General features: G+C 31.6%; 4 protein-coding genes across 10 annotated transcripts in view; 3 read left to right on the top strand and 1 right to left on the bottom strand.

Moving 5' to 3' along the window:
* The window catches only part of Ccdc39 (Coiled-coil domain containing protein 39), an 81471-nt gene extending 80091 nt beyond the window's left edge, over positions 1 to 1380 (bottom strand). For both annotated transcript variants that reach the window (XR_016318317.1, XM_089714450.1), the window contains exons 1-5: positions 1137 to 1380; positions 879 to 987; positions 643 to 790; positions 337 to 494; positions 16 to 135 (exon numbers count right to left, since the gene is read on the bottom strand). Coding sequence is in view for 1 of the 2 variants with exons in the window: in XM_089714450.1 (XP_089570576.1) it covers positions 16 to 135; positions 337 to 494; positions 643 to 790; positions 879 to 987; positions 1137 to 1267 (666 nt within the window). In the remaining variant the exon portion in view is untranslated. The remainder of the gene's footprint in view (positions 1 to 15; positions 136 to 336; positions 495 to 642; positions 791 to 878; positions 988 to 1136) is intronic.
* Positions 1381 to 1738: 358 nt separating this feature from the next.
* LOC149489688 (THAP domain-containing protein 1-like) overlaps positions 1739 to 16363 on the top strand; it is a 147140-nt gene continuing 132515 nt past the window's right edge. Inside the window, exons 1-2 of one of the 2 annotated variants that reach the window (XR_016318319.1) lie at positions 1739 to 1921; positions 2188 to 3154. Coding sequence is in view for 1 of the 2 variants with exons in the window: in XM_089714495.1 (XP_089570621.1) it covers positions 1845 to 1921 (77 nt within the window). In the remaining variant the exon portion in view is untranslated. Of the gene's footprint in view, positions 1922 to 2187; positions 3155 to 16363 lie in introns of those variants that run through there. The other variant, XM_089714495.1, reaches the window with a different exon arrangement.
* Positions 3887 to 6314, top strand: LOC149489698 (uncharacterized). Its single transcript, XM_089714972.1, has 4 exons — positions 3887 to 4774; positions 5190 to 5387; positions 5663 to 5766; positions 5838 to 6314. Exons 1-4 carry the CDS (start codon positions 3931 to 3933, stop codon positions 6303 to 6305), a joined length of 1614 nt encoding a protein of 537 aa, XP_089571098.1. The 5' UTR covers positions 3887 to 3930; the 3' UTR covers positions 6306 to 6314.
* ctrip (E3 ubiquitin-protein ligase ctrip) overlaps positions 7030 to 16363 on the top strand; it is a 39038-nt gene continuing 29704 nt past the window's right edge. For 3 of the 5 annotated variants that reach the window (XM_089714425.1, XM_089714427.1, XM_089714426.1), the window contains exon 1: positions 7030 to 7218. The gene's annotated coding sequence lies outside the window, so the exon portion shown is untranslated. The other 2 variants (XM_089714428.1, XM_089714424.1) reach the window with 2 other exon arrangements.

Here is a 16363-nt window from a genome sequence, read left to right as displayed (position 1 = left end):
ATGAAAATAAATTACCTGAACAGAAATCCTTTCACATGCCCTTTCCTCTGCACTAAGGTTGGACACAAGTTGTACCAAACGCTCATGCACACAATCATGTTCGATCTTCAATTTCTGCCTCTTTGTTTCTAAATTCTGAAAAAAAAATTGGTATGATTAAATTCCTAGCCTTATAAAACTATTAAGGTAAAAATAAAATGAAGAAAAATTAATTTAATTTATTTTTTGACACATGAATTCTAATAATAATTAATCTAAGTACAAAAAAAAGCACATGGAGTATGTAGATATTTTTTTTACAAAATTGGTGTTTTATATTGATCATAAAACAATTACTTTAGCTTTAGATAAATCTTGTTTAGTGAATTGCTCGATAGCTGATATATCACCAGCGCTTCTTTCTAAAGCGGCCCTCCATTCTTGTAATGCTCCACGCTCCCCACACACTTCACTCTTCAAAGAATCAGCCTTCTTGAGAAGCTTTGCAATGTTAGCTGAAACATTTATTCATTTAAAAAGACGATTTCTAACTTTCTTTCAATTTTAGAGTTTCTTAAAAAAATTCAAAATAAATTATCCTCTAAATATAATATTAGCAAGTTATAGATTTAAAATTATAGAATTGTGATAAAAAGAACTTACTCTGTAATCTATCAATCCTTGTATTAATAGTTGATGTCTCTTTGTTACAATCAATGACATCTCGATCTAGGCGATCTGCTTCATTGCAAGACAGCTGACGCAGCTTCACTTCCTGCTCTAACTGTTGCTTATTGGCAAACAGTAAACGCTAAAATACAAATAATAATATGCAGCAAATAAATGTTTGAAAAGACATTTATGTCTCATGGGAAAATATATTATTAATAAATACTTACTGTATTTTCCTGATATTCAGTATGAACATGTTCTTTATATTTATTGAGATCAGATCTTTTTTGATTTTGTAAAATTAATGCTTCCTTTAGGCGTTGTATTTCCTCTTGTCTATAAAATGTGAATAAAAAGGTAAATTTAAATCTGAATATAACATTAAACTCAAAATAAACTTTTAAAATTAACAACACGTAAATGTAAAATATATCTAAATTGTACATGAATTATTAGGTTTGATTATGCAGTGCTTAGCTTTGTACCTTGATATAAGAAGTGTTTCTAAATTCTGGTTGTCTGGATTAGCTAAGGGAATCCTTGTGCCTTGATTCCAGCCAAGTTCTTCCAATAATTGGGCCATGTAACCTGGCACTTTTGTACTAGTCTCACTCATTTTCAATATTTAAGAAGTTGTTCCAAAATGTAAACGGAGAAGAAATAATTCATAAATCGTTTGATCGAACATAAAAATACAACCCAAACAACGGATTCAAAATATTTATTCTCACGTCAATGTCATGATTTGACATTTCGAAACTTGAAAGTTTAAGTAGGTACTAGGTATGAAAAGTACTTAGAAATCAAAAAAATCGTAAAATCGTAATCATTATTTAAAAAAAATAAAGACGAGACATAGGCAAGGGCGTTTTAGGGCGGGCAAAACTAAATTAAAAAAAACTGTTGTGTAGTGTTTAGTCCTCGGAGCAATTAACTAGCCTGGAGAAGTAACAATTAATTGAACATTAATAACACTAGTTTGGCCCTTTTAACTTATGGCAAAATGTCATGCGAAAAAAGAGGACCGATATATGTCAGCTCAACAGTTTGAAATGACATGTCTCCTTTCGTTTTGTTTTGATCACCAGTCTGGTGATCATCGCTTGGTGATTTTAATTATTGTTTTTGAAGTGAAAAACGTGTTTTTTAGTTTCATATGTTATTTTCTGAAAAGATAATTTACTAAAGATTACATGGCTTGTGTCGTTTACGGCTGTAAAAGCCGTAGTACTGGGAAATCGGATGAAGATAGGAATTTGTCATTTCACAGGTTAGTGTTTTGATCAATTATTTTGTTAATTGTGTTATAAATAAGTGAATTTACGTTATTTTCATAATCATCTATGTTTTATCTAACCGTAATCATTGAAATGAAATCATAATCAGCTTAGTTTTTAGAAAAAATGCAAAATATAACTTCCATAGTGTTGTGCAATTATCGATACTTGAGTAGGAACGAAGTACTTCATAAATAATGACTGCTTTAAGTTAGGAGAAAAAAAGGTATTTAAGTATGGATTTTATTGTTATTTGCAGGTTTCTGGCTTGAGAAAAATTAAAAGATGTTTGGGTTAAAGCTATAGCACAGGGAAAATTGGAAGCCTTCAAAACATTCTCGGCTTTGTTCAAATCATTTCGAATCAGATGGGAAGAAAAGTAAAGTGCTTTGCAGAGATGCTGTGCCACAAGTTTACGGTGGCATCTATTTTAAATAATAAATATTGTAATTTGGTAATTAAGTATCGAATTAAAATGTTAAAAAAAAATTAAATGTTTATTTGTTTTATTTGAAGAAATTTATTTTAAGCTAGAGGTGCCCCGCGTGTTCTCTGGGAACAAACAAACAATTTTTCCCGTGGGAATGAGTTATTTTCCCGCGGTAAATTGTAGCCTATATGTTATTCTGATATTTAAACTATGTATAAATTAAAATTTAATTGTAAAGTTTCATAAAAACTCATTCAGTAGTTTTTACGTGAAAGAGTCCATTCTTATATATTTTCGCTTCTATAATATTAGTAGGATACGATTATTGATTTGTAAAATGATCAACCAGGTGGAAGTCAGATTCGCGCACGAAGGGTTTCGTATAATTCTATGAATGAATCTATGAAAACAGGAAAAAATACGTACCTTTTTACGAAACCATAAAAACAACCTAAACCGAAATACCTAATAATATTTTTTTATAAATACCACTACCATACAATGCAAGGTAGTCAGTACGCATCGTAAAATATGAATAATTCCAAATAGATTCGTTTAAATTATCTTCAAGCAATTTTATAACTCAAATTTTTTATTTATCGATATTTTAGTATTCGATAAATTTGTGGCAAGCACTACCTTTTTAGAACAAAAAGTGGCTACATGTGGATTTGAATGCCAAGCCGATAACAGTGTGTTGTCTCTTTCTATCGCACTAATTAGGGTATTGAATAAAAGAGAGCCACTATATAAGAAACGTTCAATTAATTGTTACTTCTCCAGGCTTGTTAATTGCTCCGAGGTTTAGTCATTTATAAAACTATTGGTCTTACCTAATCTAGGTATTTGTAATTTAGATTCCAATTGTTATAAATATTATAGAGTATAATTTATGATGGTATCTTAATATATTGAGAGCTAATATAATTTAATAAACATATAGGTATTAAATTCAGATAACAGAAAAATATTCCTGCTGTGAAGATGCGGGTCATAAATCCTATCTCTAGCCAAGTATGGCTCATTTCTATTTTCTATACTCGATTTATTTCTTTACTCCCATTATTTTTTACAATAGCTTAGAAAATTATTAACAACCATTATAAAAATATATCGTTCTACATAATATTATGTTATATATATTCCATTATTAATATTTCTAATAAACAAGTAGCTGCTCTTCCCAGCTCTGTCTGTTGTTTTGTTCCTTTTATAAAATAATATATCTCATAGGCTAATCTAAGCGTACACTAATCCAACGAACCAAAAATCATTAAAATTGGTTCAGCCGTTCTTGAGTCATAAGTTGTTTAACACGCATTTCTTTTATATACACAGATCGTTGAAACAAGTAAACAAGCTATTTTTATTATTAACTTAATGATTAAGTAAATTAAAAGTGTGGACTTCGATTCAAAAGGTAGCCAGAAATGTGAAGATGAAGTTATTTGTAAAGCTGCCAAAAATATACGTACGCAATCTTCCCAAAATAACTTGCATGTAGATTAGTATCACGCTAACTCTGAAGGATCTTACTAACATAGTCGTGATTTAAAAAATATTTTTGTTAAAATGAGTGGCGACGCAGCTTCTCTACCGTGCCCTATATGTTTACACACTGGAGTTTTTAATACAGCGCAATCGTTAAGAGATAGATTAATATACGTTTCGACTCATAACATTGTGTGTCCTATCTGCCAAGAAGAGGTGACAGGTTTGGATAAATTAACAATACACTTATTTAGTCATGTCAGCATTATTCCTTTTAAAAAAGGATTACAAGACAGAGAATTAGACATAAAAAAATTGCATACTAATGAAAAACAATTGACAGTGGTGGAAAAACAGAAAAAGTGTAGAGCTATAAATAAACCAAGTACTTCAACATCATGTGCTCCAGTAAAATTTGTGAAAATATATCCAAAATTACCTGTTGTTGCGTTGAACACAATGCCTGTTATTAGCTCTAATAATGTGGTTGCTAATCCATTATTGATTACATCCACAATAAAAAATGAAACCCCGTTAATGCAAAGTGCAAATAAATGCAACATTTGCGGTGTACAATTTGTGAATGAAGGTATTTTAAAAATGCACAACAGTATTATACATAACTTTGAAGACAAAGATAATTCCGTTACAAAATATAATTGCCACCTCTGCTCAAAAAATTTCAAAATGCGCGGGTCTCTTATGGTTCATTTAAGGGTTGCACACTATGGATTTACACATAAGAATAAAACAAATTCAAACACTGAAGAGTCTTTTAATAAAAATGATGGTACAAATGTTCCTAATGAAGAAGAGAAACCAACAGAATATTTAAGAACAGATGGAAAACAATGGCAATGTGACGTGTGCAATAAATTTTTCACTACTAAGTACTTCTTGAAAAAACACAAGCGTCTTCATACAGGTTTTAATAATTACATTCATACCTTTTAATTAAACAATAGAGATATGATAGATAATTAAGGTACTAACAATGTATAAGCTATCGCAGTTCTAAAGCAGCATACAAAATATTGTTCAGTATTTATGTAAATCTAGCTGATTTTCGAGATTTCCTCGAGCCGTATTTTTTTTAAGTCGTCATAAGTAATATGTTTATTTTTCATAATCGAACAAGAATTATTCCTTCTAAATTTGGCTATCTTCCAATAAAAGTATCATCGAAACTTGTCCAGCTATTTCAGCTATTTCGCCATTACCTATAATGGCGAATAGAAAATTATCGTAATATAAAAAATAAAGAATAATTGACATACATAAGCAATATTAATTAATGTTTTAACATTATATATATTTTGATGCATATAAAATCTGTTCAGGTGAAACTCCGTATGCGTGTACGCAATGCAACAAGACCTTTACATTTCAACAGTCCTTCCACAAGCATCTTCTGTATCACAACGATGATAAGCCACACGTATGTAATTTTTGTGGTCGAGCCTTCAAGGAATTATCTACTTTGCATAACCATCAACGTATACACACGGGTGAAAAGCCATTTGCGTGTGAAACTTGTGGTGAGAAAATATATTTTATAGGTATACAAAATTAAAATTTTCCAACCGCGTACGAAACTTGGTCTAACTCTTTCTTCTAGTCTCGTTCTATGAAAGTAGTATGTATTTACCTATGTTTTTTATGAATTGAATTTTAAAACTTTAACTGTAGGTACTTTAAATTCTATTTTTTTAGCGAATAAAACGGATAACCTGCCTGCTATTTGCGAAATGAAATGCATACAATGCGTAATTATTTCGCAACTTTTATTGACTTTTAATTGTTTATTTTCTAGGTAAATGTTTTCGTCAACGAGTATCATATTTAGTACATAGAAGAATACATACTGGGGCAATGCCATATAAATGTACCGCATGTGAAAAAAGTTTTAGGTACAAGGTGTGTAGGTATTTTTTTAATACATGAACCGATGAAAATTACATTTCGCAGTAAACGCTGTTTTATTACAGGTTTCCCAACGAACACATAAATGTCAGGCTCAACCGCCAGGTACGGTGGTACGAAAATCAACGGATTTAGTCGAAAAATTGAAAAAAATAAATTCAGATCATGACAACACAAATGATACAATTAAAAAAACTGACCATTCCCAAAAACCAAATTATGTAGAAGTATCTGAAGCAAATGCCGAATTAGTTAGAAATAGTGCACAATTATCATTAGAAGATTTAGAATCGGAAAATTTTTCCATCATTTCCAATTGTGTTTCCGGAAATTCAAGTGAAGGTACTATTGTGAAAAATAAAATGATAGCAATTCAGGAACATATTATGCAGAATGATAAAGGATACGATTCAAATTTGGAAGAACTAATTGACTCTATTCCTATTGATGAAAAAAATATACCCTCACCATCAGACATTTTGAAAAATTTGTGTTTATCAAATGAAGATGATTTCTTACATATACTTGAATAATAAGTTTTTACATTAAATGATGTGTATATAATATTGATATTTCAACATTTCGTTTAATTTTTCCCTAACTACCTTATTGCTATATAATGATCTAAATTTATTCTAAGCGAAACAAAAAATGCCCATTATGTATAATATGCACTGTTTATAATGCACACTTACCGCGAATCATAGTTTTTCATTAATTAATTACAATAGGTAATGTCTGATCAATATCTGACTCCAACTCGAATATAATAATCTAATCAATTATCCAACCAATCCGATCAGGTAACTAAAATGAAGCTATTCTGAAAAAATAACAAACAAATTACTTTGGATAACGGTGCAATATTCGAATAGCAGGTTGTCAATGTGACATTACACGCATATGCTCCCTACGATTATGATTAATATAGGTAATATAAAATATTATACAAGCTTGATACAATTAAAAAAGAAGACCAATTACAAGAAGACCAATAAAATTACATAATAATGATGAAAAAATATAGTTATGAAATTATTTTATTTTGCAATTTTTCTGTTGATGTAATTTGTACCAAAGGATATTCCTAATATTTAAATAAATGAGATGAGAAAATCTTACTACTTTTCATTCTGGAATTGTATTAATGTTAAAGATATATGAAATTTAAAATTAGTATCACCGTAGAAAAACCTAAACCGGTATTAATAATCGGTTTATGCACATCATTTTATTACCATTGTGAAAAACAATGTCAATGTGTTTGTGAGCTTCGCTATTTCGAAAAAAAAAACACGCGTTGGTATCGGCCAGCTGTTTTTGTTCCAAGTTTTTGAATTGTTGAAATCATCATGGATCAAAATTGAACAGTGTCAAGTGGACTTGAAACAGTGTCGTGAACTAAAAGTGAATTTGGTGGATAAGATACATACTGGGAAATTCAAGGTGTGTTAAAAATTAATCGATTCGATGATTCGTCGAACATCACGACAAATGCAGTTTTAGCGATTTATTACGTCGTATTTTATTCGCTTAGTTCTTGTCGAGTTGATATTATTGAACCAAGAAGCTAATTGTGAACGTTAATTTTAGTATCAGGAGTTCTAATGATCTTATTTACTTCCAGGGGTAAGTAAAGTCAAATCTATAAAAAGAAAAAGGGATTTTTGAACATGGAGTAAACAAATAATATTATTTTTGGGAATTTTAAATTTTGGCAGCCTTGAAAATTGCAATAAATTCTAACTTATTTTGAGCAATAAGAAAGGTAATCATAGGTAATTCATAATAAATAAGATTAATTCTATAAGGTTTTTAGAACAAAGAAAACAAAGACTTTATCTTTTTTCTTGAAAGACGCATCGTTTTATTTCTCGAAACATTATTTTTTAGCTACCCACAAAATTCGTCTTGAACTATGGAGATATATCTAAATAATAAAGCATCTCTAAATAGAATATAAATCAATAATTACATAATTATATACCTAACTACATATATAGTTAAAAAAATGTTGTCTGATAGTTGAAAAATATTTGATATCATTTACAACTATATATGTATACAGTTGAACCTCGATAACTTAAACCTCGGTAACATAAAAACCTCTGTAACTTCAAAAAATAATGTGTTCCCTTCCCATCAGAGCCCAAAACCTCTTTAACTTAAAATACGCAACCTCTATAACTTAAATAAATAATCTGTGTATTGGCCCTCAGTAACTTAAAGAAATGTTTCCACAAACTCTATAACATAAAATTTTTTGTCAAATGAGTCATTTTGAGAGTGTCAAAACAAAAGGTTTCGGTATTTATTGCTTGCACGTGTTTACTATGTATTGTTAACGTAAACAATACATTACCTATTGTTTGCTTTATCGAAATTCTTCAAAGCTATGCGGCGATTAGCTTTATGACAACAACTTACTTGCATCATAAGTTTTTGATTGTTGCCCTGGAAACATTACTTTACTTACTGTGTGATAAAACTGGCTTAAAATGAGTCCAAAAAGAAAACTAACACCCCTCACCTACGCTGATAAATTAAAAGCTATAGAAGCAGTGAAAAATGGATAGACCCTTGATAACTTAAAACCTCTATAACTTAAAATATTTTGTGTTTCCCTTGAACTTTAACTTATCGAGGTTCTACTGTATTATAGATATAGTAGGTACCTGCATATACATTTAGCTTTGTAACACAGCTGTTAATCAATCTGATTATCTGTGTAACAACAAAGAAATTGATTGTGCATTTAGAAATACAAATTTGTTTCTAGCTGATTATTAGGATTAAGTTTTAGGGAACAGTTTTTAGGTAATCTCTAATAGAGAAAACAATATTGTAACAGATGTAACAATGATTTTGATATGAATATAATGTATTATGACAAACTATAGCATCAGTGAGTCACCTGATTATGCCATTTAGGTCGCAACATATCACATTGTGTATCTAGAGCATGTCATGTTACATTTAACAGTGAAGTTAACTAATCTAAGAATAAAATGGTATGAGATATAAAGAACTGCTGGTATGTAAAGTACACATTCTTTAATTAAGCATCTTGATTTGATATTGCACTTGTTGTTGATGTGATTAATATGGGCTATAAAATTAAAATTATTTATATTATGATTAATATTCAAATGTTGTTGCGTTTAGAATTAGAAAAAATACTCAAACAAGTCCACTTCACCCCTAGAATTTTTATATATTCTAACGTTAATATGTATTATAAAGCTGAAGAGTTTGTTTATTTAATCCCGCAGTCCCCGGAATCACAGACACAATAGAAAATCTATTGTGTCGCGGCCTGCTCGGTGGTCAAGGGGTTAAACGCGCTTATCTCAGTAACTACTGGTCCAATTTGAAAAATTCTTTTGTTGTTAGATAGCCCATTTCTCAAGCAAGGCTATATATCATTACGCTAAGACCAACAGGAGCAGAGCCACGCGGGTGAAAGTGCGAAGCGCAGCTAGTAGTCAATAATCTTATATATGATTGATCTAACAATGAAATTGATCCAGTAATTCCTGTAATAAGTGTATTCAAATAACAAACAAAAGATTTTTGTGTTATGGCAACAAAACAATGAGAAAAGGTTTTATGACGTCTGATTTATTTAATTACAATATTGACTTATTTATACTATGTTACTATTTCAATATATGGTATACTCAGGTGTAAATTGGCACATATGACTGTATATTAGTGCTCTCCAGATGGCTCGACTTATACTGGCTGTGCAAGCATTGTTAGAGAAAGCTATCTAACTTCACTCTGATTTATAAATATGTTAGGTTATTATTTCAATGATGCAGCTGGTGGGAAATCTAAAATTAGTAATAATTGTTAGGGTTTAATCCCTCAGTCCCGGAATCACAGACACAATAGAAAATCTATTGTGTCGCGGCCCGATCGGGCCGCTCGGTGGTCAATGGGTTAAGATGAACTACAACTCGCAGCCACTGTCTGAAATAATAAATGACCTTCTCGATGTGTTGTCCAACCATATTATCTGGACCATCAGCTCTGTTATTTCCAACCTCTGACTGTAAATGAAAATCTCTCTGTAACTTCAATACTGATTGACTTGTTTATATAAAGATTAGACTTAAAACTTTCCGTGGCTTCAGTGAACGAAGTGGAACAAACCTGTCTTTATTTAAGTATTCACCAATTGCTGATTGGAAAAATACTCCTGAGGTCCAATCAAGTACTTCATCCAACATACTGCCAAAGATATATTAAGCACAAAATCGAAAAGAAACGTTAATTGCGTAAAATATGGTAGTTTTCTCGTCGACGCTCCGATAAAACTGCTTTCAACCGATCTAGAGATGAAGGATCTAGAAATTTTTCTTAGGACATCAACTTAAATACGCAGTGGCAACTCACGTGCCCGCACCGATACAGAAAAGGCAAAAAAGCTTTTGCTGTTCACTCGCCATTTGTTTTCAAGCCTAATGAATCAAAGGACTTGTGTGTTCTTAAGAAAACAATTTAACGCCATATTCAGACTTTTAAAATTATCCGAACATCTGGAAATCTCTCAAATAATGAGATGATTCACAAATATGGTAAGAGTCCACTCATGAGTTATCTTCTTGTTTTGTGGCTGCTGCATCTTAACGCGAACGTAAAGTTTTCTTCTTACCCATGGACGTATAAAAAAAGACGGACGGAGTATCGCCTAAACATTGAGTGAAGCCTAGTAATGGCGGCGACACATCCATGTGTGTGTGCCATGTTGCCATGGCAACACTATGGCAACAGATGACAATGGCGGCTGCATTTTTTTCTATAAATTTTGCCGTAATAATTTTGTCATTAAAACATAAAAGAAATAACTTGCTTCCCTGTGGTATGTTATCCCTTGTGTTTTGTTATTTAAAATTGTACTGTTGCGACACCATTTAACCACGCAAGACGGCATTTTAAATATTTTTCGGTAGTTCACGACGTAATGGCGGCGACTAGCTTACTATGGTGAGAGTGTGTGCGTGTTCATTGTCTTTACACGATCGCTAGCTTACTACGGTGGCTTCACGTTGTTTGTTCCTAATACGGCGTCCGTCTTTTTTTATACGTCCATGTTCTTACCATTTATCAGCTTAACAGTCCTATCAAAACCGTGGGAGAAACTATTTTTTGTAAAATTGTCGAAGTGCCTCAACCAATCGGAAATTATCCCACACCACCAATTTAGATAATGGATTACGAAAGCAGCATTAAACCATAGAACCATAGAGTTTATCCATACTAATATTAAGTACCTATAAATGCGAAAGTAACTCTGTCTGTCTGTCTGTTACTCAATCACGCCTTAACTACTGAACCAATTTGCATGAAATTTGATATAGATATATTTTGATACCCGAGAAAGGACATAGGCTACTTTTTACCCCGGGAAATAGGATAGGTTTTATCCCGAAAATCCCACGGGAACGGGAACTATGTGGGTTTTTCTTTGACTGCGCGGGCGAAGCTGTGGGTGGAAAGCTAGTAACATATAATTTATAACTGCTTGATACCTGGATATTCAACAGGCTTTCGACAGGGTTTGACACAATACTACGACGCGTCGTAAGAAAATGTTTTCCCACATACAAGATTCCGTATAATAAGATCCTATCTAGAAAAAAGATTATTCCTTGTTAAACATGGGGAAGCTAGATCTGCATTCTGCACTATACGATTGCAAATTGTCTTGCTGGGGTTCCACAGGGTTCAGTCTAAGAACCCGTCCTCTATTACATTTTCACCTAGGACCTACCTCATAGCGACGACGCTCACTGACTACGACCACTGACCTATTCTAAGCATCTTCTACTTTGCAAAATCAGGGATTAGCTTAAAAATGTCGATAAAAGCAAGTAGGAAGTAAAAGACAATGTTTGTCCATAAAGGGAAACAGCCAAAGTTTTCTGAATAGACAAAATGTATGGGCTGCCACATCATGACTGTACCCTCTACTCTACCCTTCCTCGCAAAGCTTTCAGACAAGTAAGTCTTAACTCTTAACTAATAACTACAAACTTTCCTAATAACTACAATTTTATGTAATTATCCAACACAATTTTATCAATAATTGCTATACATGCACTTACATTAAATATCTTCTACATGTTGATTTGGTAATGATAAATATTTAAAATAGCTGGGTTGCTTAGTTTTGCACGACACCCTGTACGAAAATTTCTTAAATATAGTATTATTTCTTCTTTATAGTACCTACAAAGTTAAAAAATGGATTATTGGCATAATTCTCTCCATCTAATTACGATCATGGAGATTAACATTTATAAAGGTAATTTTTTTTAGAATAATATTGTCGTCACTAATTGTGCATACCCTAGTAGGTATTCTATTATTTGACTTTGAGAGACTGATAAATTAAACAATCCAATATGCTAGAACAATCAACTAAAAATAGCAGCGGTTTCATGCACCGAAAAACAGTGTTTCAATTTCTGACGATGGCTCATGGCGAGGTGATTATTCTTTTTGCACTTAGTATTTCCGATCGCGTAAAAGAAATAGATGGTTTTCATAAAAATGTAAGTTTAAAGTATACTTAATAAAAATATTTCAACTCTAGTTTTTAATAACACTAGAGTAAAGTAACTAAGTGTTATGGGCATAATTCTCCCATTCCATAAATTATTATATCGATCAAACATTCTCATATTTTATAGACTTAAATAAACTGATTTGTGTAAAATTGCGGCGATTATAGTTTAAATGTACTTAAATCTAGCACTGACGTTGAACGTTCATCTCTATTATCGGTAGAAGTATATATAGGTGAGGAGGCAGGGTGGCTGCTCGCTACTCAGAGCACAGAACTCGCTTCTATCGATCCGGCTGTGGCGGCCCGGACGAGCTGTAGGGTACACTATACACTTCTCATTACCTGTGTTGTATGCGACGGCGGACTCCCTTCAATTATTAGAATATTATATCTTGTATTGTTTGCTTTTACTTTGGTAAACCAAATTAAAATATTATGATGACGTGCAATTTATAAGTTGTAAAGCGATTAATAAATAAAATGATGTGATTCATTTTAGAATGTGTAATCTAATTTGAAATAAATAAGAATGCACCAATGCTACATAAAATCATAGAATATTTTTTGGTTGGCATTATTTTTGCAATTTTTATTCACTTCATTCGCAACCAGCAGTCGTTATCGCATGTAAAGAGTTCGTACACCTAAGTAATGTTCATAATGCAATTTCCGACAAGGTCGCATGATAAACTGTTTGCGTGTGCACATTAAATGCAACTTTTAAAATCTTCAAGTTAAACTTATACAAAAAAATCCGTATTTACTAGTGCCGCTGCTATTTTATATGTATGGGAGAGACGAGAGTATTTAGGTACATATTTAAATGTCGAACTGAAGCTGTTTTTACATGAGAATCTTTCTTTTATTAATTCTGCCAGCTAGCCATCTAGCCATTGTGGACACAATTTATATTCTGGATTTTCAATTGAGTTCAGCTTCAATTATTGCAACGCCGAATTAATAAACCAATACACATAGGTATATAATGTAAGTTATCCAAAGGCATGAAATATAAAAGAACTAGAACTATCTATATATTCGTCAGAATATGCAACTAACTACATTAAGATTCATATGGTTTTCACTAACAGGCTTAAGTCATATATGTAAGGTACAGTCACGAGAATTAATATTAAGTATATCATATTATATGTAAGTGTATGCCTAGAGGGCGATTAGCAAAAATATCTGTCACAAGAACAAGTTCATAATATCTGTCTGCCCGTATACAGCAAAATTATCTGACATTAGTAAGCAGCATAATAAAGTGGCACCAAAATTATGTGACGAAAATGTACAGCAAATAATTGTGATAACTTCTCACAGCATAAATATGTGACGTCACGTTTTCCTTTGTCGATCCTATAAATTGTATCTTAACGAAAAAAGATAATTTATACTAGTAATATGCATCGATTAGGTATATCGATTTTTCAACATCTGAGCTCATCAGGTTCAGGCATCATCTCACATAGGTCTATTCGTAATTTCCGTGCATTCATATTTCATACCGTCATCGTCATGCGTCGCTCCACAGCCATAGTCCACATCGGTAATATAAAATATTACGGTGCATTTACATCAAACGAGCGAATGCTCATTCTAACTACGCGACGCTATGTCAAATTCTTTTAATGTAAACAGACGAAGAACATTATTTTCGTTATTATTAGTGCACTCGAAAAGATTTCTATGCAATGTTCACTAAAAGATCACAAAAGAATGCATAACTGTAACCGTGATAATAACGAACACATAAAAATAAGAATTACCGAAAACGGTCAAGCCGTTCACGCGTGATCTACCAAGTGAAATAGGGATTCATTTTTATACAATATTATGTACAGAGAGATAATATTATGTATCACGATGGAGAAAATTTACTATGTATTACATATTATAACATATTACTTATTAAATCATAAAAATAAGTAGGCATCTATGTAATTAATAATTAATTAATGTTATTGTTATATTTAAATTTGTAATGTAGGAAATTTAGCTGAGCTTCTATAATGGATGAATTTCAATACATGCACGTGCTCACAGAACGAGAATGACCTAGATATAAAACGTACACTGTGTGACGACATATTTCAAACCACAGCTTGTTTACTAATACTATAACGATTATTTTGCTTTGAAATGTTGAAATAGTTATAGGTATGTATTATACTTTTCGAAGGATTACATAGGAATAGTGTACCATTCAGTCGAAAGTAGGTGGAATATTTTTTGAAATATAAGTCCAGTACTCAAGCAAGTTTCAATAGTAGTAGATTTTCTCTTAATATCTTTTGATGGAATGTCCGGTTACGATAATTCAAAAAGTAATCAACAGGTTTAAAAAAACGGTCTTGAATACGAAGAGAATTTTGGATAATGATGGATTGTGTTGTTCTTTTATCATCAGTGCTTTCCGCAGCGCATGCGATGAAATATATTTTGTGGCGATTGTACAACTTAAGTTGGAATTAGTAGTAATTCACATTTTTTTTTTCGTATAAATATTGCCTTACTCAATGATAATGTAGCTCTCTAGATATTCTGTTTATTTGTAAAATATGCTTACAAATCTTTCCTTGTGAAATGATATGACCTGCTTTGAATTATGATACACTTTTGCACGACTCATGATGCGAAGCATCAGAGAGTGCTTTACGATCGAAAAATTTTTTTCGCCTCATTTTTGCAGCTATTCTTATTATTATAGCCTTGTTAGTTCACGGAATCAAGATATTTTGCATACTATTGTCGAGATAATTTAATGGAGATTAATCCCATACTTTTTAAAAATTGATTTACTTCAATAGAATTGGAAAAAAACACCGAAATAGGTCAAAAAATTTTCCTGTCCGTCATGTGTGAAACCTGAAAACACTATAACTTGTGAAAAAATCCATCATTTGAGTTAAATTTTTTTTTTAAATATTCTAATCGATTGTAGGTCACTGAATGCGAATGATTAATTAATTCAGTGTCGTTTAATTGCAATTAATAAAAAACGAAAACTACCATAAGTTTTTTTTTTTTTTTATATTTCATAATTAAATGAGCATTATGAGTCGTGCACTTTTGGATTTTCAAAACTTTTCTTTTTATTTATTATTTTTTTAATATTTTATTAAATTGTTTCCATGTATTCCATTCCATTAAAGCTATATTTATATTCATCGTACTCAGTAAATAACGTTTTATGACGCAAGAAGCTCAAACAGCCGCTAAACCTTTTGACTTTAGTCGAAGATGTTGTTGCGACACTGTAGCTTTCTCTGAAACACGAACCACAAGTTCTCTTTGGAAGGTTTACTTTTATCGATCTTTATTCAAGGCAGTTAACTGAAGTAACATTCGTATTTTTAAGCCTTTTTTCGTAACACCAAAGTTAAATAATGTTTAATTTTAGGATCAGCTTGTTTACACTATAGAAAAACTCCAAAATATTGGTACGGAAAAGTTCGCTTTTATACTCAATTTTGTATTTTTGGAATACGATACGTATTGTACGTTACAATATCGTATTCCAAAAATGCAGTATACTAAAAACATGAACACACGAGCTATAGAAATACTAGTCAGTACTTAATTTTATAGCTCATATTATGTTATTCTGGTAGGTACTTAAGGTACATTTTTTCACATTTTTTTTATCAAAATCCGTTCATGATTTTCAGGTGATAGCATAGTAACAAACATACTTCTATCGTCACAAACTTTCGCGTTCTTATAACATAGTTAAATTTTTACTTTGAACTCAGTGTTGTCAACTTTTTTATTTTTTCTTTTATTTCCTTTCTGGTGTTTACTGTTCGACGTATTAAGAAAGAATTCATCTGTAGCAATATAAGTTTTTCTTCAATATACAAGAGAAAATTCAATGCTCTCCGTTCCGCTAGTGCTTTGTTTCTTGTCTTTGCGCTTCTTTGTTCTCACCGATATCTTACAGTGTATTTAGGTCAACATAACGCTATGCAATTTACTAAGCGACAAATTATTATTGTTAGCTCATAATGT

The sequence above is a fragment of the Colias philodice genome, chromosome 3, assembly GCF_061535455.1.
Source record: "Colias philodice isolate Cphi_HAF_F1 chromosome 3, ilColPhil1 Martin Lab GWU primary, whole genome shotgun sequence".
Taxonomy (NCBI): Eukaryota; Metazoa; Arthropoda; class Insecta; order Lepidoptera; family Pieridae; genus Colias; species Colias philodice.
Note: the sequence above shows the minus strand (reverse complement) of the source record. Positions and strands in the feature narration are given on the sequence as shown.

Coding starts and splice junctions, on each gene's coding strand:
- LOC149489698 (XM_089714972.1), top strand. CDS start 3,931: ATGAGTGGCGACGCAGCTTCTCTACCGTGCCCTATATGTTTACACACT. Junction 5,388..5,662: donor ATTTGCGTGTGAAACTTGTG/GTGAGAAAATAT, acceptor TTTATTTTCTAG/GTAAATGTTTTCGTCAACGA. Junction 5,767..5,837: donor AAAAAAGTTTTAGGTACAAG/GTGTGTAGGTAT, acceptor GTTTTATTACAG/GTTTCCCAACGAACACATAA.